Source organism: Myotis daubentonii, chromosome 10 (assembly GCF_963259705.1).
Source record: "Myotis daubentonii chromosome 10, mMyoDau2.1, whole genome shotgun sequence".
Classification (NCBI taxonomy): domain Eukaryota; kingdom Metazoa; phylum Chordata; class Mammalia; order Chiroptera; family Vespertilionidae; genus Myotis; species Myotis daubentonii.
The window spans coordinates 51,599,763-51,622,779 of record NC_081849.1 but is presented as its reverse complement, the minus strand read 5'-3'; the positions used below and the strand labels follow the sequence as shown (position 1 = coordinate 51,622,779).

The following is a 23,017-nucleotide window of genomic DNA, read 5'->3' as shown; positions in this document are numbered from 1 at the left end:
CTCCCATGTTAATACAAATATTGCAACTATAAAAGGATGAATAATTTGTCCAGAAATAACTTAAGTGAAAGTATCAGGATTTAAACTAGGCTGTTTGCCCTAAGTCTATGTTCTTCACTCTGTGCTACACTCACTCAATGTCCACGCCTGAGTCATCTTCCCAGAACTATTCTACTCTCCACCTCAAAGCATGATGGTCCAAACAGCTGCTGGAAACAAAACCGTGTCACCTTAATTTCACCCTCTCCCTGTCCACCAAACACTAAGTCCTGCAGCTCATGATATCTCATGAAACTTTTGGCTTCCCTCTCTTCCTACTGCCACTAGCACTTGGGTTCAGCTGACCATTATCCCCATTATGGGTGACTGCAACCCCCTTGGGTATCTTTTCAACATCGTAAACTCTCAGTAGCCATGTTTGTACCCAATCCTCCCCAAACCTCCTTCCACGCCATAGCTGTTTGGATGGCGTATAGACAAGTGACTAGAGCTGGCAAATTAGATTATCCCAAGAAAGGAGAAAAATTTAAAAAGCAGACACAGAAAGCACAAAGTGACTGTAGAAATGATTCAAAAAATATCAGTAACAACAATCAATGTAAATGGACAAAATACAGAAATGTTAAACCTTTAGCTGTAGGCAATATTTACAAGAGACACACCAAAAACTTAAGGGCACAGAAAAGCTGGAAGTCATAAGGCCAATACAGACACAAATACCACAGAGTATAAATATCAAATAAGGTTTATTGAGGAAACCTAACAAGCAGAGAAGTACAAAGCACTCATCATCCACCAAACTCTAGTGCTCCCACAGAGAGGAATCCAGCCTCCACACATCTGGGCAATTCTGTTATAATGGAAGCCTCGCAGTTAAAAAGGTGTCTGTTCTTCCCTTGAGTTAAGACCTGCCAAGTCAGCCCTGATAAACACCAAAGAGATGAGGAAATGAGCAATCCAAGCCCTTAGGTGAAGTACAAGATGGAAAAAAATACAATGAACAAATTCTAACCAAAAGAAAGCTGGTGTGTCTATGGTAGTAGCTGAGAAAATTAACTTTAAGGCAAAAAGCATGATCTGAGATGCTCACTACTTCATTTAACCATTTACTTCACAATCCTAATCTTGTATGAACCGAATAACAAATCTTCAAAAATACATAGTACAAGTCATCAGAAATTCAAGGAAAAACTGCCAATTGCTAAGTATCTGTTGGATACTTAGCACAATTATCTCAATTGAGATATTAATCAGACAAAAGGTAATAACATAGAAATAGTTGAACAATGCAATTTACAAGCTTGATTCCAACAATTGAAAAATGCAATTTTTCCAAGCACACATGAAATATTTACAAAAATTGCCCATGTACTTGATAAGCCTTAAAGCAAGTCACATAGACTTTGAACGATAATGCAATTACCTTAGAAATTAATAACAAAACAAATAACTTCAATAAATAAAACCAATTCATTTGGAAACAAAAACCATGAGTCAAGGGAGAAATAGGTTGGAAACTAGAAAATATTTACAACCTAATGATGATGAACATCTACTTATGACAACTTGTGGGACATGCCTGAAGCAGTAGGTTCAGGGAACCACAGGCATACTTCGAGATACTGCGTTTCGGTTCCAGACCACCGCAATAAAGCAAGTATCACAATACAGTGAGTCATAATCTTTTTGCTGGTGGAGGATCTTGCCTTCAGTTTATAAAAATGCAACATCTGTGAAGGGCAATAAAGCAAAACACAATAAAACATATAACAGATGCAGAATGTTTTACAGGTGAGTTCCACCAAACGGTTGACAAGCAGACCAATTCAATTTTACACAGAATCCAAGAGAACAGAGGAAAGACTCCACAACTCATGTCATGAGACTAGCACAACCCTAACAACCAGAATCTGACAAGGACTATACAGGGGGAAAAAATTATAGGCTAATCTCCCTCATGAATTTTTATGATGCAAAAATCCTAAACAAAACAATATCAAACCCAATATATACTAAAAGAATCTATCAAAACCAAGTTGTGTTTCTTCCAGAAATGTGAGCATGGTTCAATATTGGAAAATGTATTCATTTTAATAATCTCAATTAAGGCAAAAAAATTGATCAAATATCATAATCACTCAATTAAAACGCTTATCAAACAGGGAATAGATGGGAAAGTCCTTAACCTAATAATCAGAACTCCAAGTTGTAAAGAACTTCCAGGAAGGCTCCTTAAAGGGAGCTGAGCCCCATGAAGGCACACCCTTTTGCCTGACTACTTCTCTGCTGTCCGGAATGGGAAGTAGATGGTTGATGCCCCTGCATCTATCCTAGCCCCTAGCCTTTGAGACAACCTTAAGGATGGAACCAGATACCAGATACAGAGAGAGAGAGAGAGAGAGAGAGAGAGAGAGAGAGAGAGAGATTACTTTTCCACTTATTTATGAATTCATTGGTTGCTTCTTATATGTGCCTTGATCAGGAATAGAACCCACAACCTTGACATATTGGGACAATGCTCTAATCAACTGAGCTACATGGCCAGGGCAGCCTTTGTATATTTAAGACACTTTTACTTATGCAGTCAAATCCCATCTTAACTGAAACACCATTTTTATTCAAAATGGTACTGGAAGTTCTAACCTGGGGAAAAGCAAGAAAAATAAAATGTGTAAGAACTGTTAAAAAAAACAAATTATTCACATATGAATAGAAAATTGATCTTATAGAAAATTACAAGAAATGACTTTAGCAGGATGACCAGAAAAAAGTCAAATGCATTTCTATATACCAGCAAAAATAGTTTAAAATCTTTAATTTAAAAATACCATTTATAGCCCCAGCCGGTTTGGCTCAGTGGATAGAGCATTAGCGTGTGGACTGAAGGGTCCTGGGTTCGATTCCGGTCAAGGGCACATACCCGGGTTGCGGGTTCAATCCCCAGCAGGGGGCAGGCAGGAGGCAGCCAATCAATGATTCTCTCTCATTGATGTTTCTATCTCTCCCTCTCCCTTCCTCTCTGAAATCAATAAAAATATATTTCAAGAAAACATTTTTAAAAAGCATTTATAATAACAACAAGTTACCTAGGAATAAATCTAATCTAAAAATCAAAACCTTTATGAAAAAAATTAAGAAACTTTTTGGAAAGATTTTAAGAGGACCAAAATAACTCAAGAATAGTAAGAGTTGTCATTATGATGTTACTTCTGAAATCAATCCAAGGATTCAAATGCAATTGTGATCCAATCCCAACACAGTTTCCCATGGAACCTGACATGCTTGATTGTATATGAAGTAGCAAAGAGCCAAGAATAACTACACATTACTGAGGAACAGAGCAAGGTAAAAGAACTTTCCATCAAGACATCAAAGTTACAAGGCCACAGTGGTGAAGAGAGTGAGAGGTCAATGGCAAAAGGTCACAGTCAAAAATGATGCTGGGACAACTGAAATGAAAACAAAACAAAGAAATTGGCTATCTGACAACATACATGAAAACTCAATTCTAAATGATGGAGTAGTTTTGAATATGAAAGATAAAACTATTTCAAATCTTTAAAAAATATAGAGCTTGTTTTAAGAAATGATTCTTAAATTAGATTTTTTTAAATTGACTTTTCAACTATTTTAAACTTCAGAGAAAAACATTTTAACTATATTAAAAGTAGGAGCTCTTTCCAATGAAAGGGAAAAAATGGAAAGAAAGTCAGAAAGAATGAAAAAAACTGAAAGGCCTAAACTGAGAAATGCAACATTATTATCCACACTAATACAAAAGCTTTCAAAAATCAATAAGAAAAATCCTCAAACAAAAAAAAGGTAAACACACATAGCCAATAAATATTTGAAAAGCTGTACAGCCTTATTAGTAATCAGAGAAAGCCAATTACAACCACAACATGAAACCATCTCATATCCGTAAGTTTAGGGGGGGGCAGGGAGACTTCATTGCCAAAAAAATGTGGCTCAAATGGAACTCTCCTCCTCTCCTGATAAGAGAATAAACTAGTACCACTACTTGGGGAAAGTTTTGGTTTTATAGTAAAGCTGAAGATGCACACCCTATGTTCCAACAATCCTACTGACATACTTCTGCACAAGTGCACCAACAAATACGTACCAAAATATTCACAGGAGCCCTGTACACAATAGAAATGAACTTCAAATAATCAAAATGTCAGTCAAGACAGCAAAAAAGAATTAAAAAAATGAGCTCCACCTACATGTGTCAACATGGATTAATCTCAAAAACAAGCAAAAAGAAACTCAGAAGATATATATGGTATGATTCCAATTTTATAAAGGTCAAAATTGACAAAAACTAAACAACATTCCATTTAGGAATGTCTGCATGTGTAAATAAGAATGTAGAGAAAAGCTTAGTGTTTTCCAGACAGGGTTGCTTTCTGGCTGGTAGGGCTTAATTGAGGAAGTACAAACTACTAAGTGGTAAAGGTCCATTTCTTAAGCTGAATGAGTTCATTTAATCTCTCTGGAAAGTACTGAATACATACTGGCCACATTTACATTTCTCTGTATGTTGTAGTATTACATAATAAATTTTAAGTGACTCAAAATATATCCAAAAGGCTGTTTTAAATTATCTTCCTGCTTGTCTCCATGTTTTGTTTGCTGTTGGAAGGTAAGAGTGGTCTTTTAACTGTGACAGAACAATGATATTAGCATCTGGTACTTTAAGGGTTGCTATTAAAGACTATATTCATGCCTACCCTACCCTATACAATGCACATTGACTTGTTTTCTAAAGCAACACTAAGGTGCAAAAGACATTAAGTCTTTGGAAAAAATATAAAATAGATTTTATTGATTTGCACCAATAGAACCACAACTTTTTTATAGACCAATTGACATACACCCTGTATCGATTAATGAAATTCTTTAAAGTTGTTTTAGTGATAGCAACATTAAAAGACAAATATATAAGTATTGCTAAGTAAACACTGAGATAGACTATCCTTTAATTACGGTACATTAGATTTCCATTTTAAATTGCTGTAGTGAAGTCTCAAAAGGATCTTATTTGCTTAAGGCTCCAGCTAGGTCCCTGAATTTGAAAGATGTCAACTAAGTGCCTTGGGCAAACTCATGGACTAAGTTCCCCCAAAATAGTAACATCCAATAAAAAGTGTTTTCCAATACTGCTGGCAGGTATTTTTATGAGCACACATTCTGGAATATCCCTGGCAAGTCAGGTGCCAATCGGCACACACACACACACACACACACACACACACCACAGAAACAAACAAAACAACAACAACACGAAAATCAACAGCCACACGAGCCAGTGAGATCTCCTTGAGACAGGTTATCTCCCACACCTCCAGATCTCCCCTCCAGAGTCCTGGGGAGCGGAGGGCAAGGGGGAAAGACTGCAGAGGAGTTAAAAAGGTCCGTGAACCATATGGGCAATAGTTGGTCAGTTGCAAAACAGTACATGATCTACCCCCTCATTTTGCGGATGGGGAAATTACGGATCAGGAAGCGCAGCTGGTCAGACCCAGCAGCAATTTAAATCCGTCCCCTATCCTGGTCCAGGGGTCCTTCCCCCTACCGACCACTCCCAGATGCTCCAACACGTCGCTAACACGGAGGTGAGAAGACCTGCACCTCCGCAGGGGTCAGGTCGCCAGCACCAGAACGGGTCTCGGCGGTAATCGGAGGGACCCCTCTTCCTACAGGTTGGGGGCCCTGACGAGGGAAAGTGACGCAGCCCGGGAAGTAAACATCCATTCTCCGCCTCGCGCGACAGGCTGCCTGGCGAAGGCGGCGGCGATCACTGACAACCCCACTTCCCACCTCTAGGAGGGCGGGCATCAGAAACAACCCCATCCCCAGGTTTCCACAGGCAAGAATCACGCCCTTCCCGCGCAGAACCTGGCAGAGCGGGAATAGGGGAATGCCAACAGCCGGGACAGCACCGACTCCGCCTCTCTCTCCTCACCGTCAGTGGAGAGGAGGTGAAGAGTGAGGGGCCTCCCGCGAGAAGAGGTACCTGAGGCTCGCACCGCAGGGTCCCGCCGCACCGCAGCCCGGCACCCTGCTTCCGGGGTCAAGTTGCCTCGGGCGACCGGAGTTCAGCGGAGCGAGCCTCAGGCCCCGCCCCACCCAAGCCCCGCCTCCATGCCCTCGCCCACGTGGACCGGGGCCACTTCCGGGACGCCGCGCGTCACTAAGCAGCAGATCCCCCCACTTCCGTTCGCGTCCCTCCTTTCGCTTTCCCTTTGGTGGAGACCGTGAGGCCGGCCGAGATTTCTGCGCGTTTGATTGGTGGAGCGAGAGGGCTGGTCTCCGCCGATTGGTGCCGGGGAACTCTGCCCCATAGACGCCCGCGAGCGGCTGTTAGACTGCGCCGCTGGTTTCCCGCCGGCCGCCGATCTCCGTCCGCAATGATGGTGGAGGTGATGGAGTTGCCCAAGTCGCGTATCAACGCCAGCATGCTAGCCCAGTCCATCGACCGGCCCGTCTGCTTCGTAGGGAGGCTGGAAAAGGTGCGCGCTCGCCGGCCGGGCTCCCTGGTCATAGTCCGTGGGGGGTGGGTGGAGCGTGGGGGGTGGGGTGGCGGGAGGGGAAGGGACCCCTTAACTGCCTGGAGGCGGCCTTAGGACGGGTAATGGAGGGTGAAGGAGGACAGATAGAAATCCTTGACATCACTGCGCTCCCGGTTGCTTTATTTTTGCGCGCTTTTTAGCTATTGCAGCCCCATTTTGGCGCCTCTTTTATGGCGCGGAATAGCAGCGTTTGCGAATGCGCTCCCTTCTAAGTTCTAGCGCCCCCACCCTGGTTCTGTTTGTGTTTACGTAAAAGAAATGGTAGACTTGACTCCCACATCTACTTTCTTGATATTTTAGTTTAGCCAGACTTGACGGCTAGTCTGATTTTCTTGTTTTCTCCTCTTCTGCAATTCTCCTTCTCAAACCTCGTTTTTCCTTGAAATCACTTCTCAAAACATTCCTAGATTGCCCCTTGCAGATCCCATAGCTGTCTGTTAGAGTGCAGCCCCTTCCTCCTCCTGGTGCGAAACAGGCCCCTCAGAATCGGTGAACCAGGTTAGAAAGCTGAACGAAAGCGAATATTATATAAAGGCTTAGTAATATCAGCCACACAACCTCTTTTTGAAATAGGTGTTATTCTGACTTCACAGGTAGGGAAATTTGGTAGGAGTAGTGTAGATCAACCAGTGAACTTGTATGCATGTATGCATAACCCGTGGACACAGACAATGGGATGGTGAGGGCCTGAAAGAGGGGGTGGGGGGGGACGGAAAAGGCTAATGGGGGAAAAAGAGAACCCATGTAATACTTTAATAAAGATTAAAAGAAAATGATTAAAAAGATTCAAACAAAAAATGCTCAAGACCACATCAAGTAGTAAAGCTAGCACTCAAAACAGACCTGACTGCACACTTTGCAGCTGTCTCACAAGACTAGAACCCAGATCTTTTGACAACTGATTCTCTTTACTAAATCATGCCTGATTTTTAAAACACACCCTCAATGGAATATGTACTATTTAAATCATGGGTCCCAGCAGAGTTCATTTTTAGATAGTATGAACTCCATTTAGTTCTTAGCATAGGTTTGTGTGATATAGCAAATAAAAATACAGGACATATTTGTACTAAAAAAGGTGTTCATCTGGAAATTGAAATAGAACGGGTCGTTTGAATGGATACAGTGACACAAGATTATAATTTGAACCAAATAAACGTCAGAAAACAATTGCTTTGCACACATGTACTATTACAAAAGTTTGGGTCAACCTACCCATCTTTTGTCAAATTAATATTTTTATTTTAATGAGATGTTAAAGGTTTTGTTTATGTCGGATTTATTTTTTTCATTGTGTATTTCTTTTTTAGATTCATCCCACTGGAAAAATGTTTATTCTTTCAGATGGAGAAGGGAAAAGTGCAACCATTGAGTTGATGGAGCCTGTACGTTCAAGTATTAATTCTGTGCATATTAGAGTTAATTCTACATCTTGTTTTGGGTTGTTGCTGATATTTTTGGTTCTTGGAGTGGATGTATAAAGGATCAGCTTGTAAAACTTCCCTGGCTGTAAACGTCCATTTTTGTCCTTGTATTACATTCTATTTCCCTTTACATGTCTAACCAATGATTATTTGGACTCCATGATTTTTTTAATACATCCCTTAAATGCTAGGTGAGAATTCTCATGTCTTTTGAAAGACCATAAAATCATGTAAGGTAAATCTTTTGTTTAAATCACTTTTCTTCCTTAAGGAAACATGAATATGATATTTTTTTAAATCCTGTTTTCTATTTTTGTTTACATATATTTTCAATTGTCACTTAATTTGTCTTTATATTTTATATTTACATTTTCTTTGTCTTATATTAAGACAAATGCATATGCTGTATGGTTCATGTATACAGAATATACTGTGCAAGATAATAGGTAATAGAAGGTTCCTTTCGTTGGTCTTTTTGAACAAATTACTCCTTACAAAACTGCTGGACACTTTCAGTATCTTTAAGTGATTTTGTCTTCAACTTAAATGTTCAGCTGTATCTTTGGGCCTAGAGCTATAGCTAAAGGTTAACAGGAGTTGTGACATGCTGACAGCAAGTACTCAAAACATTTTTTAACAGGTTGCACTTCGCTTTTGGCATTGGTAAATTTTTAATTATTTTGATACATGAAATGAAAGATAATTTTCCGAGTTAATTCTCATCTGAAAATGTGATAACATGAAGTTGGTATTTTGTTCTTTGTGTTGTTAGCTTGATGAAGAAATCTCTGGAATCGTGGAAGTAGTTGGAAGAGTAACAGCCAAGGCAACCATTATGTGCTCATCTTATGTCCAGTTTAAAGAAGATAACCATCCTTTTGGTAAATAAAGCATTTAGTCTCATGTATTTAGGAGAAAAACAAATTTTATTCTTTAGTCTCAGTCCTGCTACATTTTCAATTTCTGTAGAATTTTCTGATCTCGAAAATGGGAGGACATTTACCCCTGCTTCTAAGTAGTGTGTGTATTTGTAAGAAACTCAGTAAATTTTAATATTTGTGGAAATAATTTTTTTAAGCCAAACAAAAATAATGTTAATCTCTTTTGTTTTGTTTTAAATATATGAATTAAAGCCATCAAATAATGTATAAGACCTAAAACACAACAATTCAATGGATGATCTCCTATCCCCCATGTCTTTCATTTTTTGGAGCCACAGTTAAATAAATATGATGATCCAAATCTGTTTTAGAAGATGGATTGGGAAAATAAGTTGACAGTTAAAAGGGAGGTAAAAGAGAAAGAGGTAGAAATGTTTAGATAGTAGTTGATATCACAACTTTCCACTGTAGATTAAATGTTTGCTAAAATGTTTTTTTCAGATCTTGGACTATACAATGAAGCTGTGAAAATTATCCATGAGTTCCCTCAGTTTTTTCCTTTGGGGGTTATGCAATATGATTGATCTCAATTGCAAATGAGCTGCATTGAAGACTGTTAAAGGAGATCCCTGATATTTGAGGGATAGATTCTTGTTACTTTTAATATTTAATTTGTTCTCTTTGTAATTTCATTTCCTAACTTTATTAGATATTCCAGTATGCCATTTTTAATGGAACTGGTATATTGACAGTTCTTGCCTACCTCCTCATAAAGAATCACTTATCTGGCATATGGTCAGATCAAAGAGTAACACAGCAGTTGTCTGACGTTTGTTTTCTGTTTTATTAATAAAAATTTAAATGGTACTTACTATTGGTCGTGTTATTATTTTTTAGGCAGGTATTCAGGCACAAACTTGGAATTTAATAGCTGTACGGTCCGTCACTTTAGCTTGAAAGAGTGTAATTTGAATGAGTATAGTTGCTCTGCCATGTGTTCCTTGGCTTTCTGATAAGAATTTTATTAAGATATAATTCACATACAATTCACGTATTTCAAGTGTACAGTTCAGTGGCTTTTAGTATATTCGCAGAGTTGTACAATCATCACCATCAATTTTAGAGCATTTTCATGATCCCCAAAAGAAAACCTATACCATTTACTATTATAGCCCAGTTCCTCCATCCCCCATACACACACCTAACACATCACTATAGATTTGCCTATTCTGGACATTTCATATAAATAGAATCATACGTCTTTTGCACATGCCCAGGATGTAGGCTCGATCCTAGTAGGGGACATGCAGGAAGCAGCTGATCAATGTTTCTCATCAATGTATAGGTGTCTCTCCCTCTAAAAATCATTAAAATAAATAAAGACCAGACAAGTGTGAGAAGAGGAAAACTTTCTGGGAAGCTTACAATGGAGGAACCTGGCCAATACTACCTTAACAGTGATCAAGGTGAACATAAATGAAGACATGGACATCATGTGCCCTCTAATATGATGTGATAAGAAAGGCACTTCACCTCTTACTTTTTTTTTTTTCCCCAAAAAACCCTCAACACCAGTCAAATCATGAGAAAACATAGACAGACAAATTGAGGGACATTCTACAAACTAATCACTACCTCCCAAAACTGTTGAGGTCATGAAAACAAACTCACATAGAAAAGACTAAGGAAACATGACAACAAAGTATGATGGGGGATCCTGGATAGGCTCCTTGAACAGAAAAAGAACTGAATAATCTGGAGTTTGTTAATGATAATATACCAGTGTTGGTTTCATAGTTTTGACAAATGCACCATGGTAATGTGAGATAACATGAAGGTAGACAAATGGTGAGGGGTTATACAAGATCTCTCTACTTTCTTGGCAACTTCTCTGTAAATCTAAAATTGCTCCAAAATGAAAAGTGTATTTTAAAAAAGCTAATAACCTCCAAAGAGTCTCCACTGACTAAGTCAGGTCTATATTTCTAATTAATACTTGAGGCACTGCAATCTGACTATGCCCACCTCAGTCTCAAATTCTACTCCCTTGAAACCACCCTCCCATACCAGTTGCCATTCCTGGAACCCACTATAGACCCTTTAGGATCTGGGTGCTACTGAACTTGCTATTTGCTCAGACTGGAATGTCTATTTCTATGCCCAAAGGAAAACATTATCTAAGCTTTCCCTAATTTAGGCAAGCAGAATTAGGTACTTAATGTTACATTCCTTTCTTTACACCTTATCACGCTTAACTTACTGATAACCTTTTTTCAGCTTTCTTTTGTTTAAACACTAGAAAAGTCAGAAAGTAAAGTTCCTAGTGTCTTCCCAGGGACACTGCTATAGATGTGCTTTCCAGAACTTTTTCTACATAGATAAATTGTTCTATAGCATCTCAATATATTGTTCAGCAACATGTATTTCTCCTTTAATATGTTTTGGCAATTGACATATGGAGCCATCTCATCCTTTTTAATAGTTGCAAAATGTTCCCTAATTTTGTGCCAAATGTTTCCTAATTAAGCTAGCCCGTTCTTTCATTAGTCTTCTCCACTAAGGAGAGGTCCTTATAAAGAACTTGTAGTTAAAAATCTATCCAGTCAAGGCAGAGAGGAGAGGGAATGAAAGTTTGACCATAACATGTAAAGTGGCAAAGAATAAGAGGCAAGGAGTTCAGGGTAAATTATATTGGATTCATGGGACACAGTGATTGATAGAAGGAGCTTAGAATAAGAACAAAGGATGAGGTCAATTTGTGAGGAGGCAATAAATTCACTTCAATACAAATTATGTAGTTGATAGGCCCTTTAGTGAAGATGTGCAAAAGGCATTGGAAATATAGGACCAGATAGAGATTTGAGAAACACCATGCCTAAAATATTTTAAGATCTACCAATTCCTTCTCTACACTTTCAAAAGCTGAAACCAAAAAGCTTTTTCCCAAATTTGGGACAAAACTTCATTTGGCAACAAAACCTGACTAAGAATGTAAGAATGTAATGGGGCTACTTATAGTCTTTATATCACTTACTGTAAATTCTGATGCTTCACTGAAGAAATAACGTATTTGATTAGAGGGTAGGGCTCTTCAGGGGAGGCTATTACATAACATAGGGTAGATCTATGACCTTTCTAAAATCCAAAAATTCTGAATTCAGAAGCAAGTCTGGCCCCAAGCATTTCAAGGGAGGTATTGTATTTCCAAATCAAGGGACAGCAGAAGGAGAGAAAATCATAGAACTGGGGGATGAAAGGGGGGTCTGCACACTTACAAACAGCAGTGGGAGAGTGACTGAGCCAGGAGAAACTCAATGGCGCCTGATACCTAGTAAGCACTCAATAGGTATTTGTTGACTGAAAGAATATCATGACAGGCAAGGAAGGAGAGTTTCAAAGAGTAGCCAATAATGCAGAAAGCTGAAATAACCATTGGAAATAAGGATGAGGGTAAAACACTGTCATTCGTAACATATATCACATTTATGAAAAGGATTAGGCTATGAAAATGAAAAGGTAAATGAAAAAGGAGATGACAACTGACAAAAACACTCAATAGGAAATATAATAAGACATTAAATTTAGCTCCACGTGTTCTTGGGAAGCTAGGAGAAAGAAAGAACAAGAATAGGCCATAGAATTTTAATAGCCTTAAATTCATTAGAACAATCAAGCCTTTCCCTAATATTATATTCTAAAAGCAATATCACACAGAATCTAATGTGACAGATGATGAACTACAAATGGTTGTCTTCAGTAGTAATTTTAGAGATGTTCTTCAAATGATAATTTTTATTTTCATCTGACAAAGACAACATTAAAATAACTGAGAGCATCTCTTCATTGGGTATGTTCTTTGATAAACTAGTATTATTACTAAATTTATCAAATTTCAAGATGTCTTTTAAGGTGTTAATTTAACATATATGAAGACACTCAAACATTTTGTGTCAGGTCCTGGGCTAATTATTAGAGATACATATAAACAAAGTCTCTGCTTCTGAAAATCGCAATCTATGGAAGTTTAGCATAGTGTCTACAGATGTCTCAACTCAGATTTAACATTTAATTACTCTAAAGTTTTGAAGAAATCCACCTTAAGAACAACCAAATTCTGGAGGCTCTATTTAGTGAAACTTCAATTTGGTTCTCTTCTTTATTTAATTCACATGGAATTTTATTCTGATCTGTTGCTGAAAGGAAAATAATAATCCTGGTACCACAAGTTATTCTTCCTATAAAGGTAATGTTAAATCTAGAATACTCATAAAGCATATGTTTTAAGTTACTTTCTAATTGTGATGTTGGTTTGAGGTAAGCCACTATGTTCTTCATGACCCCATTTGACCTACAGCTTAGGGTTTTGAGCTGGCTAATTAAGACCAGAGGTGTAGACTATGAACAGTTTATAGTGTAATATCTTCATCTTGACAGTGAGGATGAAACTTGTTAGCACGCCATTGTTTCTTCTTTACATGTTACAGAACGTCAACAGCAGGACATGATATTCTGTAGCATTTCCTCATGTTCTTAGATATTTTGACTGAAAATAGTGGCTTTCACATATGAAAAAAAAGCTTTCAACATGATTATTTTTGTAGGTGAGCAGGTAAAGAACAACAATCTCTGTGGATTCCATAGAATGTGATATTCATGATGAAACTTTGTAACAGTTCTCAAAAAACTAGTATAAGTTGGGAGAAAGAAAAATATATGAGTTTCTTAATAGTTCTGGGTAATGCCATAGATGACACTGAGACTTAATTAGCCCCTCTTTTTAAAAGACTGTTTTTCACAGGCATTTGAACTATAACCAAGGAAAGTTAAGCCAATTATTTTGGCCATTAAGAATCTCTCACCAAAAAAAAAAAAAAAAAAAAAGAATCACCATAAAATGTTGTGTTAAGGTTTATTTAATAACTAGAGGCCCAATGCACAAAATTTTTGCAAGGGGCTTGGCCCTAGCAGCCCCAGCCGCTTGCCTCAGCCCTCACAGCCCTGGCTTCGTCCAGAAGGTTATCCGGAAGGATATCTGGAAGGACATCCGGAAGGTCGTTTGGCTGTCTGGTCTAATTAGCACATTCTGCTTTTATTATTATAGATAGTAGTTTTAAATGAATGGTTTCATTGAAAAACCGTAGTATCATATCACCTGAATGTTTAAAGATAATGAGCAAGAAGATATTCTTCAACTGAATAATCACTAATTAAAAAGCTAGATAATTTAATATTATTTTACTATAGAGATGTATTTTTAAATAAATCTTATTTAGATGTTAACACTAATTTTCATTGATTCAACTCCACTTCCTATTCAATTATTTAAAGCCATACTGCATCAAATAAATGTAGCATTACCCTACAGAAAATCAGAAACTGTCACATGTCATTTAAACGTTACATTTTTCTTTAGCTTTTGAGAAGCTAAACATTGGGCTTCGTGAGAGAAAACATTTCTCTTTAAGAGATGCATCTATTCTTTTAAGTGATGAGGACCCTATTGAGTCAATTATTTCTTCCATATGGCTCAGAAATGTTATGCCGTTAGTTGGTCATGTATTTGACCTTTTATGAGAGGCAGACTGGACCAGGGGCTACGTCATTTTGGAATCTCCCCAAACATGACTAAATGTTTTCCAGGTGAACATCCTGTAGACCAAGGAAGAGCAAGGAAGTAGAAATCATTGCTTCCAAACCAGGGTGTTTGTAGGCTGCTGCTTCCTTGGAACCTGCTGACCTAGAATTGACCCGCTCAACGACTTCCCTCGCTCTCAGTAGTTATGATTAAGGCACGTAAATAACTGAAGATGAGATATATTTATTTCCACCCTACTTATTTCCAAAAAAATAAGAAGAATTCAAGACAGCTGCAAAGGCTTTTATCCTTTCCGTTTTCTCATCAGAAATTCATAAAATGTGACTTTTCCAAATGTAGACTTGAGTTACCAGTGGAGGTAGAATGGGACAGTCAGTTGATTACTGACCTTGTCACAGGAACCTTAATCTGCTAAAATTGGCACTAGTCTTTACCTGCTTTATCCCTTCTTAAGAAAAACTTTCAAATAACATTTCAAGATGAATAAAATATGTTCTGTGTTGCTTTTCTTCCTTTCCCTTCTATTTTACAAGCTAAACCTATATGAGGTGAAAATTTAAGAATATATTTTAGGGAAATAATTCAGGGAAAATGCATTATCAGTATATTGGACTCAAAAACTATACCACAGATAATGTACACAAAAAATAATGCTTCCCTGTTTAATCTATGACTCAAGTTGATTCTTTCAGCACTTGTTTAAAGGGAAAATAGGCCAAAGAAATATTTGTAAATTCATCTACAATAATTGGTAAAAGATACTTGTTACATATACATCTATGTAATGTGTTTGATGATTCTTTAATCAAAGCTTGAAAGGATTATAAGGCACCATATGCTTCCAGGTCTGATTCCCTAAACAATCTGGAGTACATGACATTTGGCTTCCAATAATTTAAAAAATAAGATCGAGAGATAAATCATCTGATAAATTATCTCATTGGAAATGAGGTTAGGAAACTGCAGGGGTTGGGTAATGTGATGCATAAAGGCAGCCATTTGCAGCAACAGAACACAGGGAATTATCTAAAATACATGTCAGATATGAATGATTTGAATTGATGCACTTGAACTTTAAAAATTTTTATGACTTAAAGTCATTAAGTCAATGTCATTTAGAAACAGTTATACTGCCTTCTATGTTCTCAACAGATTCTAAACACAGCTTCACGTGGCTTGTGATCACAAGATCTGGTTACAAATAGCAATAATTGTTGCAAAGCAAATTCCATGGTGGCACGGGAAAAACACCCCCTCTTCCAGCAGAGGGGAGAGTGGATTAGCTCACACATACATAGCTTGCAGGTTATGTAATGAAGATTACAGACTTCAAAATGAAAAAGCGATGTATGCTAAAGTGAAAAAACTATTTCATAGACAGGAAAAACTTATTGAGGAGAAACTTCTAAAGCACTGAAGGGAAATTTTAGGTGCAAATATTTAAGTGTTTATGGGCTATGAAAACTGTTACTAAGATATGAATTTATTAATTTCCATAATATTTAAGAATGCACCCAAGAAAATAAGTTTTATGCAGATAGGCCTTGGATATATTACAATATACACTGCACAATAATAGTGTATAACAAAAGGTACAAATTTATACAATATTATGTATTATATATTAAATGTGAATATACTACATATATAATTGTAACAATATGCTACAATTATATGTGATATATTACAACCTGAAAACTGGTAATTCTATTAGCTGGATTCAGCACACAGATGAAAGTATTACTGTTCATTTTAACCCACACATTTTATTTATTGATTGATTGACTGATTGATGAGAGAGAGAGAGAGAGAGAGAGAGAGAGAGAGAGAGAGATTGCAAAACATTGATTTGTTGTTCCACTTATTTATACATTCATTAGTTGTTTCTTGTATGTGCCCAGACCGGGGATCGAACCCACAACCTTGGTGTATCAGGGTGATGCTCCAACTAAATGAGCTACTGGGGCAAGGCAACCCACACATTTCAGTGAGAAGTGGCCAGAGCATACCAAATTCAAACTACTTCAGGATACATTTTCATATAAGTAACCCCTAGAAGGTTGCCACACACATGCATGATTATTACAACAGAGATTCCTACAATACATACCTATGATAAAGTTTAATATATAAATTATGTGCAGTAAGAGATTAACAATAACTAATATTAAATAAAACAATTATCACAATATATTGTGATAAAAGCTATGTGAATGTAGTCTCTCTCGCTCTCTAAGTATCTTAATGCACTGTACTCATCCTTCCTCTTGTGATGGATAAGAGATGATAAAATTCTACATGATGAGATGAAGTAAGGCAAGAGACTCAGCCACTGAGACGTAGCGCTAGGCTACTATTGGCTGATGATACGTCAGGAGGAGGACCATGTGCTTCTAGTGATCCTGGATCATCAAGCCATCAGGGTTGACAGTGGGTAACTGAAACCATAGAAAGTAAAACTGCAGATAAGGAGGGAACCACTGCAACTTTTAACTCCACAGTTCCCCCTTTATAATTTATCTGACTGATATGCTTACTCACAAGTACCCAAGGATGTACATGCAAAGATGCTCACTGCAGCATTGTTGGTAAAAGCACCCTAAATCTCTATCAATGGGAGGATATACACATATTATAACATACCATTCAGTGTTTTTTGTTTTGTTTTTTAAAGTAGGTGTATATGGGCTAAGGAGGAAAACTCTACAAGATACATATTTTAGGTGAGGGAAAAAATCAAGGAGAATTTATATAATATGACCTTAACCATGCAAAAACAGAAAGGCAAATATTGACAGACAGACAGATGCATATGGACTTTAAGACAGTTTCCCGTGGGAAGTGAAGATTGGAATTTTGGGAAGTAGAACATAGAGTTGGGTGGAGGGGATTTAATGAAGCAAAGGTCTGAGGCATTTACTTGCATTTTATACACTTTGTTAACTTTTGATTTTTTTTAGCATAACCCTGCATTATTTTTATAATAAAACACTAGCTTTAGCCCTAACCGGTTTGGCTCAGTGGATAGAGCGTCGGCCTGAGGACTGAAAGGTCCCAGGTTCGATTCCGGTCAGGGGCATGTGCCTTCATTGCAGGCTCATCCCCAGTAGGGGGTGTGCAGGAGGCAGCTGGTCGATGTTTCTAACTCTCTATCCCTCTCCCTTCGTCTCTGTAAAAAATCAATAAAATGTATTTTTAAAAACAAAAACAAAAACAAAAAAACACTAGCTTTAAAAATCATTGAAAATTCATATTTTATACATTGTACTAACAAGGGAACGTTAATCTGGTCCTGCTTATCTGTCAAGGAAACAGAAGAGCACTAAACTTCAGTCAAGAAACCTGACATCTAATTCAAGTTTATTCCATAGCCACCGCCCTAAACGAACCTGAAGTTTTCTTCCAGTTCTAACAATTCGTGATGTTAAATATTTCATAAGTCACTTTCCAAGTCAGTGGTCAGCAAAGAGCTGAATGTCGACCAGTTGGTCTTTGCTGGCTGGAATACTCCGCTGCCAAGGGTTCTGAGGGGAAGTGGGTAATTGATAAGCGCCTGTGTCCGGGTAAGGAAGGTGCTCCCACCAGATCAAGCACACCTTGACCTAACCTGCTCCTTTCATAACTGAAAATAATTTTAACACATAAAGGAAGTTTGTTATTGATCTACTTGTAGAGCTCTTGCTTCCATGTGTGGTGTTTTGTTGTTTTTTTGTTTTTCATATCCTTGCAGTGTTTCCTTTTACCATAACCATATTCTGCCCACGTTTCAAAATACAGGTCTCACTTACCTACACCAATCATAGTTGGGTAAAAATGTTCTCTGTAGCCGTCCTCAAAGCAGCCTTTTCTAGCTTAAAGTATATGCAAACCAGGAAGAGATGAAAATTGGCAATATCATCATTAACAACTTCACTACCAGAATCTGGAAAGAATCTTAACCAAATACAAGGCAGAAGCAGCTGTATAGAGAAAAACCTAGGATGCTCCATTTCATCGCATTACCAGTCAGCTCTAAAGAAAACAATCGCGTGACCAGCAGGATGTAGTTCAGGTGGCTGTCTCTTCAGAGGTAGATAAAACAGCTGGTCCCAGGAAATTCTGAGGGAGCTGAGACAGAAACAGTAACAGAAAATGTAAGGGGGGCGGACAAAACATGCCATGCTGGAAGCAAAAGTGGATGAGGAGGGAGTTTAAGTGCAGTCATGTTGAGAACCCCCAGAATGGAATCCCAGGAGCAGGGAGAGATGCTGAAACAGACGTTCTAAATGCCATCATTTTCCTGGGGTGTATCACTTCACAAAATTATAATCTGCCACTTTTTTTTGTAGGCCTGTGTAGCTCTCATTCTTTGCCATCTGCTTGAGAAATGCAGCCCATATCGCCAAGACATCTAAATGATGATGTTATTACCTCACTCTCACATCTTGCTGAATGAGAACTTTTATTTCAATGTATCTGAGTATCATTTGTCAATCAAGATCTTCTAACACTGAGAATCTAACTGCTCTCCAGTAGGATTAATTCTGGCCTTTCAAAAAATGTCTAACTCTACCCTTTTACTGTTTCTCTAAAGGCAATAATTTGGCGACTTCATTTTCACCATTGCTTGCAAGTTGCACAAGTTCATAAATTTACATTTCATGCTAACATGACAGTGATTAATAAAGAGACTGGGAAGTTTGAACATCTTAGTAGGTTGTAGAAAAACAATAACTTCACTCCCATGCCTTCCATACTTCCTTCCTCAACTTAAGGCTTTCTGATGCTGGCCAACAAGAAAAAACATAACCTTACCAGGAGTGACTCAGAGGAGATTATTTTGTGTTATTTTTAATGCCATAACTTAATTCTTTTATTTAAATGCTAATAGACTGCCCTCGCACAACCTTCTAGTGGCAGAATCAATTTCAGTAATGATGCTGATGGCTGCAATATGATCAACTGAAGCCTCCACCATTTGCTATGAAAGGAGTGGAAATGATGGGCAGTTCATTAATCATTTATCCCAAAGATGAATGTGTTCAGTTGCTGATAGGGGGCCGTAGGTGAATGCTGCCAAAATGAGAAATGTCAATTGTCAGGCCTCGTGCATAATGGTGGAGCTATTTTTAAGCGTCTTTGAAGATTAAAGTTATGCTCTTTTTTCCTACAGTTCCATCACATATGCTTGGCAATTTAGTTCTATGAGAACTCATTTTCACCCTGCTCAGATGTCTCTGCTTGAGCAAATATACACCATTCAAAGGCTAGCATATTTCAAAAGTTACTTAGAAATCTGTAGAATTCCACATATTGGGAGTGAACTTTAAAAGAATAGAGAAGTAAAAGAAGCAAACTTGGCAAGTTACTGGACAACTTTCAGGCTAATTTTCCCCCACAGGGTATGTTTTACTAGCAAGGATAATACATGTTCTTAATTTCTCAGGTCCCCAGAAGAAACAGGCATAGTCTCTAATTTCCTGTAACATTTTCTGAAGACAGAGATAACACAATTAAATAGACCTAAAAATTATTCGTTTACCGAATTAAGCCAACAATGTCACCAAAAGAGTAAGTAGTCCAAATGACTTCGAGAATCTGTCCCAGATTAGTTATCTCCCATTTGTGTCTGATCCTTCCAGGGGAAAATAATGTGTCCTGCCTAGAGGAATATTCTCTGTGGAAGCCAGCGGCATCTTATTCACTGAATTACCTTTTCAACAAGAATTCAATGTATTTCAGAAACCTGTCTTTAAAGGAAATGGTAATTTGTCCTAAGAATCACAACTAACTCTATATTCCATTTTTGAGAACTAGAGGGAAAAGGTCAGAAGAGAAAGTGCATTATTTTTGCAAGTGATACAGGGTGTCCCAAAGCAATGTACACACACTTTAACAGTTGCTATCTCAATTGATGTTTCTTTCTTTTCAGGTTTAACCCATTGGAATTAATAACTATTCAAAATGTGCATACATTTTTTGGGACACCCTATACTGCTCCCATATTTATCAAGTTGCTGAATATTTTGCTCCATAACTTATACATCTTCATCTATTAGGGAAACATTTATGTAAAGATACACACCCTTATTGTATAAATATTAAGGATACCTGCTTAATGTATACAAATTTCCAAATTGACAAGAGAAAAATTTTTTACATAATTATGTAGCACAGGAACTTTGTACCAAATTTTTATTATGAAATAATCAGTTATCAAATTACTTGCTTCTAAAAAGGGTATTTTGTTTTACCATGTTTGAGAGTGGCAACTGCTTTAAATGGTTATCAGCAGAATATGGGGCTGCAAGGTGATAGAAATCTGAATAAACATGGATTTTCACATTTGCTACTTCAAGCTCCAGGCTTTCTTGCATATACCCATTCCCCACATAAGTATCCATGTATAAGTGGAGCTAATACTCTCTAAATAAAAATATGTAAGACCCAAATTTGCATGAATTCTTATAAAAATGCCTGTTTCATGAGACATTAATCCCTTTAAATGCTCTTCCAGACTACCCTGTCTTTGACTTTATAGTTTAAGAGCCCAACTAATTAGATTTCTATATCTGGATTTCAAGTTATGAAATTATGTTAAGGCAACATGTTTTTCATAAATTGAATGATGAAAGACTATATCACTGAATTACTATTATTGCTGCTATATCTGACATTACATAAATTATCCTTTAATCCTAAAGTTACCATTTTAACAGAGCATTTCGAAACACTGCACTCTTAATAGATCAACAAGAAAATTACATTTTTGAAAAATATATGGACAGCATCTACTTCCTCAAATTATTTCTAATTAGAAAATAATTTTTTAAAGTCTAAAATTAAAAAATTTTGGCCTGCAGAGACAAGATGCTAAAATGATACTATTTCAGTTAATTATATTATTATGGACAGATTTGAGTCAGATGAAAACTATGCTTATGAACCTCTTCCATTAGACATACGTCTCCTCCAGGGCAACTATGATTTCATCAGTCCTTGAAATTGTAATTTTTAACTGTCAGGCCCCCTAGGATGCAAATAGAGGTTTGCTAAATGCTTGGACATTCATGCATGTTCAGAATTCACTGCTTAAACATAAGTAACTTATTAAATTATTAGAAACTAGAGACCCGGTGTACAAGATTTGTGCACTTGGGGCTGGGGGAGGGGAGGGTGTCCCTCAGCCCGGCCTGTACCCTCTCGCAGTCCAGGAGCCCTCGGGGGATGTCCGGCTGACGGCTTAGGCCCACTCGAACCTAAGCTGTCAGTCAGACATCCTTAGCACTGCTGCAGAGACAGGAAAGGCTCCTGCTACCGCTGCTGTGCTTGCCAGCAGTGAGCCCAGCTTCTGGCTGAGCAGTGCTCCCCCTGTGGGAGTACACTGACCACCAGGGGGCAGCTCCTCCATTGAGCGCCTGCCCTCTGGTGGTCAGTGTGCGTCATAGCGACCAGTCGTTGTGCTGTTTGGTCAATTTGCATATTACCCTTTTATTATATAGGATAAGTTGAGTAAAATGTACTTTGAATCAAACTGGACAATATTTAACTAAATTCTAAACCCCATCTCTGCCATGGTCGTGTGGGTCACAAGTACTCAATATGAATATGAGAATGCTGAGCTAACATGTCCACGTCTCACCCACCTCTCCGATGCTTTTATCTCAGCGACTGTTAGGCATGTACAACTAATTAGTGCCCACTTGCTTTAACTACGGCTATCCCAAGGGAGAACAAATCTCAGTGTACTTCCTTTTTTATTACCATTATCTCCCCAACATGTTAACTTAAGTGAACATCAAGTGTAATAGAATGACTGAAAGGAAAGATTACAGAGATAATAGTGGATACTTCTACCATTAAGACCAGGATTTAAGAGTTGAATAGGGATATGAAAACCTCCAGTTTTAAAAAGTTACTGGTCAACTGTTCAGATTTGCCAAAATTTTAATTTTCATTCCTGGGTTCACTCATATCATATTAAACTCCTAGGTACTTGTTCAGAGGATTTCAAAAAGCAAAAAGTAATATTCTAAATATAAGATAAACAAAAGTAGCTAGTCCTATCTCCAACCCCCCCCCCCCCAAAAAAAAACAACATAATTTATCCAGATTTGGAAAAACAAACTCTTGGGAAATTCCCACTTCTGAGACAAATGTAGGTCCTTTATTTAAATTATACTAGAGGCCCGGTGCACGGATTTGTGCATCGGTGGGGTCCCTTGGCCTGGCCTGTGCCCTCTTGCAATCTGGGACCCTTGGGGTATGTCAGACTGCTGGTTTTGGCCCAATCCCCACCCGATCCCCACAGGCCAGGCCGAGGGACCTCACCGGTGCACTGGGCCTTTAGTTCTACTAGCATATAATAAAAACCTAATATGCAAATTGTCCCCTCGACTGGGAGTTCGACTGCTCGCTATGACATGCGCTGACCACCAGGGAGTGGCGCAGAACATGGCGGGCGTTGGTGACGTAGTGCTGGCAGTGGGCAGCAGTGGAGGCACTGCGGCCCTGACGGGAGCAGGATTGCAGTGGGATGGTGGAGCAGGTGAGCAGGCAGTG

General features: G+C 38.1%; 2 protein-coding genes across 6 annotated transcripts in view; one reads left to right on the top strand and one right to left on the bottom strand.

Moving 5' to 3' along the window:
• UMAD1 (UBAP1-MVB12-associated (UMA) domain containing 1) overlaps positions 1-6,142 on the bottom strand; it is a 190,654-nt gene extending 184,512 nt beyond the window's left edge. For 2 of the 5 annotated variants that reach the window (XM_059712407.1, XM_059712402.1), the window contains exons 1-2: positions 6,020-6,090; positions 1,614-1,730 (exon numbers count right to left, since the gene is read on the bottom strand). Coding sequence is in view for 2 of the 5 variants with exons in the window: in XM_059712402.1 (XP_059568385.1) it covers positions 1,614-1,730 (117 nt within the window). In the remaining 3 variants the exon portion in view is untranslated. Of the gene's footprint in view, positions 1-1,613; positions 1,731-5,968 lie in introns of all 5 variants that reach the window. The other 3 variants (XM_059712403.1, XM_059712406.1, XM_059712405.1) reach the window with 3 other exon arrangements.
• Positions 6,143-6,150: 8 nt separating this feature from the next.
• Positions 6,151-9,747, top strand: RPA3 (replication protein A3). Its single transcript, XM_059712409.1, has 4 exons — positions 6,151-6,515; positions 7,886-7,960; positions 8,772-8,880; positions 9,382-9,747. Exons 1-4 carry the CDS (start codon positions 6,414-6,416, stop codon positions 9,462-9,464), a joined length of 369 nt encoding a protein of 122 aa, XP_059568392.1. The 5' UTR covers positions 6,151-6,413; the 3' UTR covers positions 9,465-9,747.
• Positions 9,748-23,017: the final 13,270 nt, after the last annotated feature.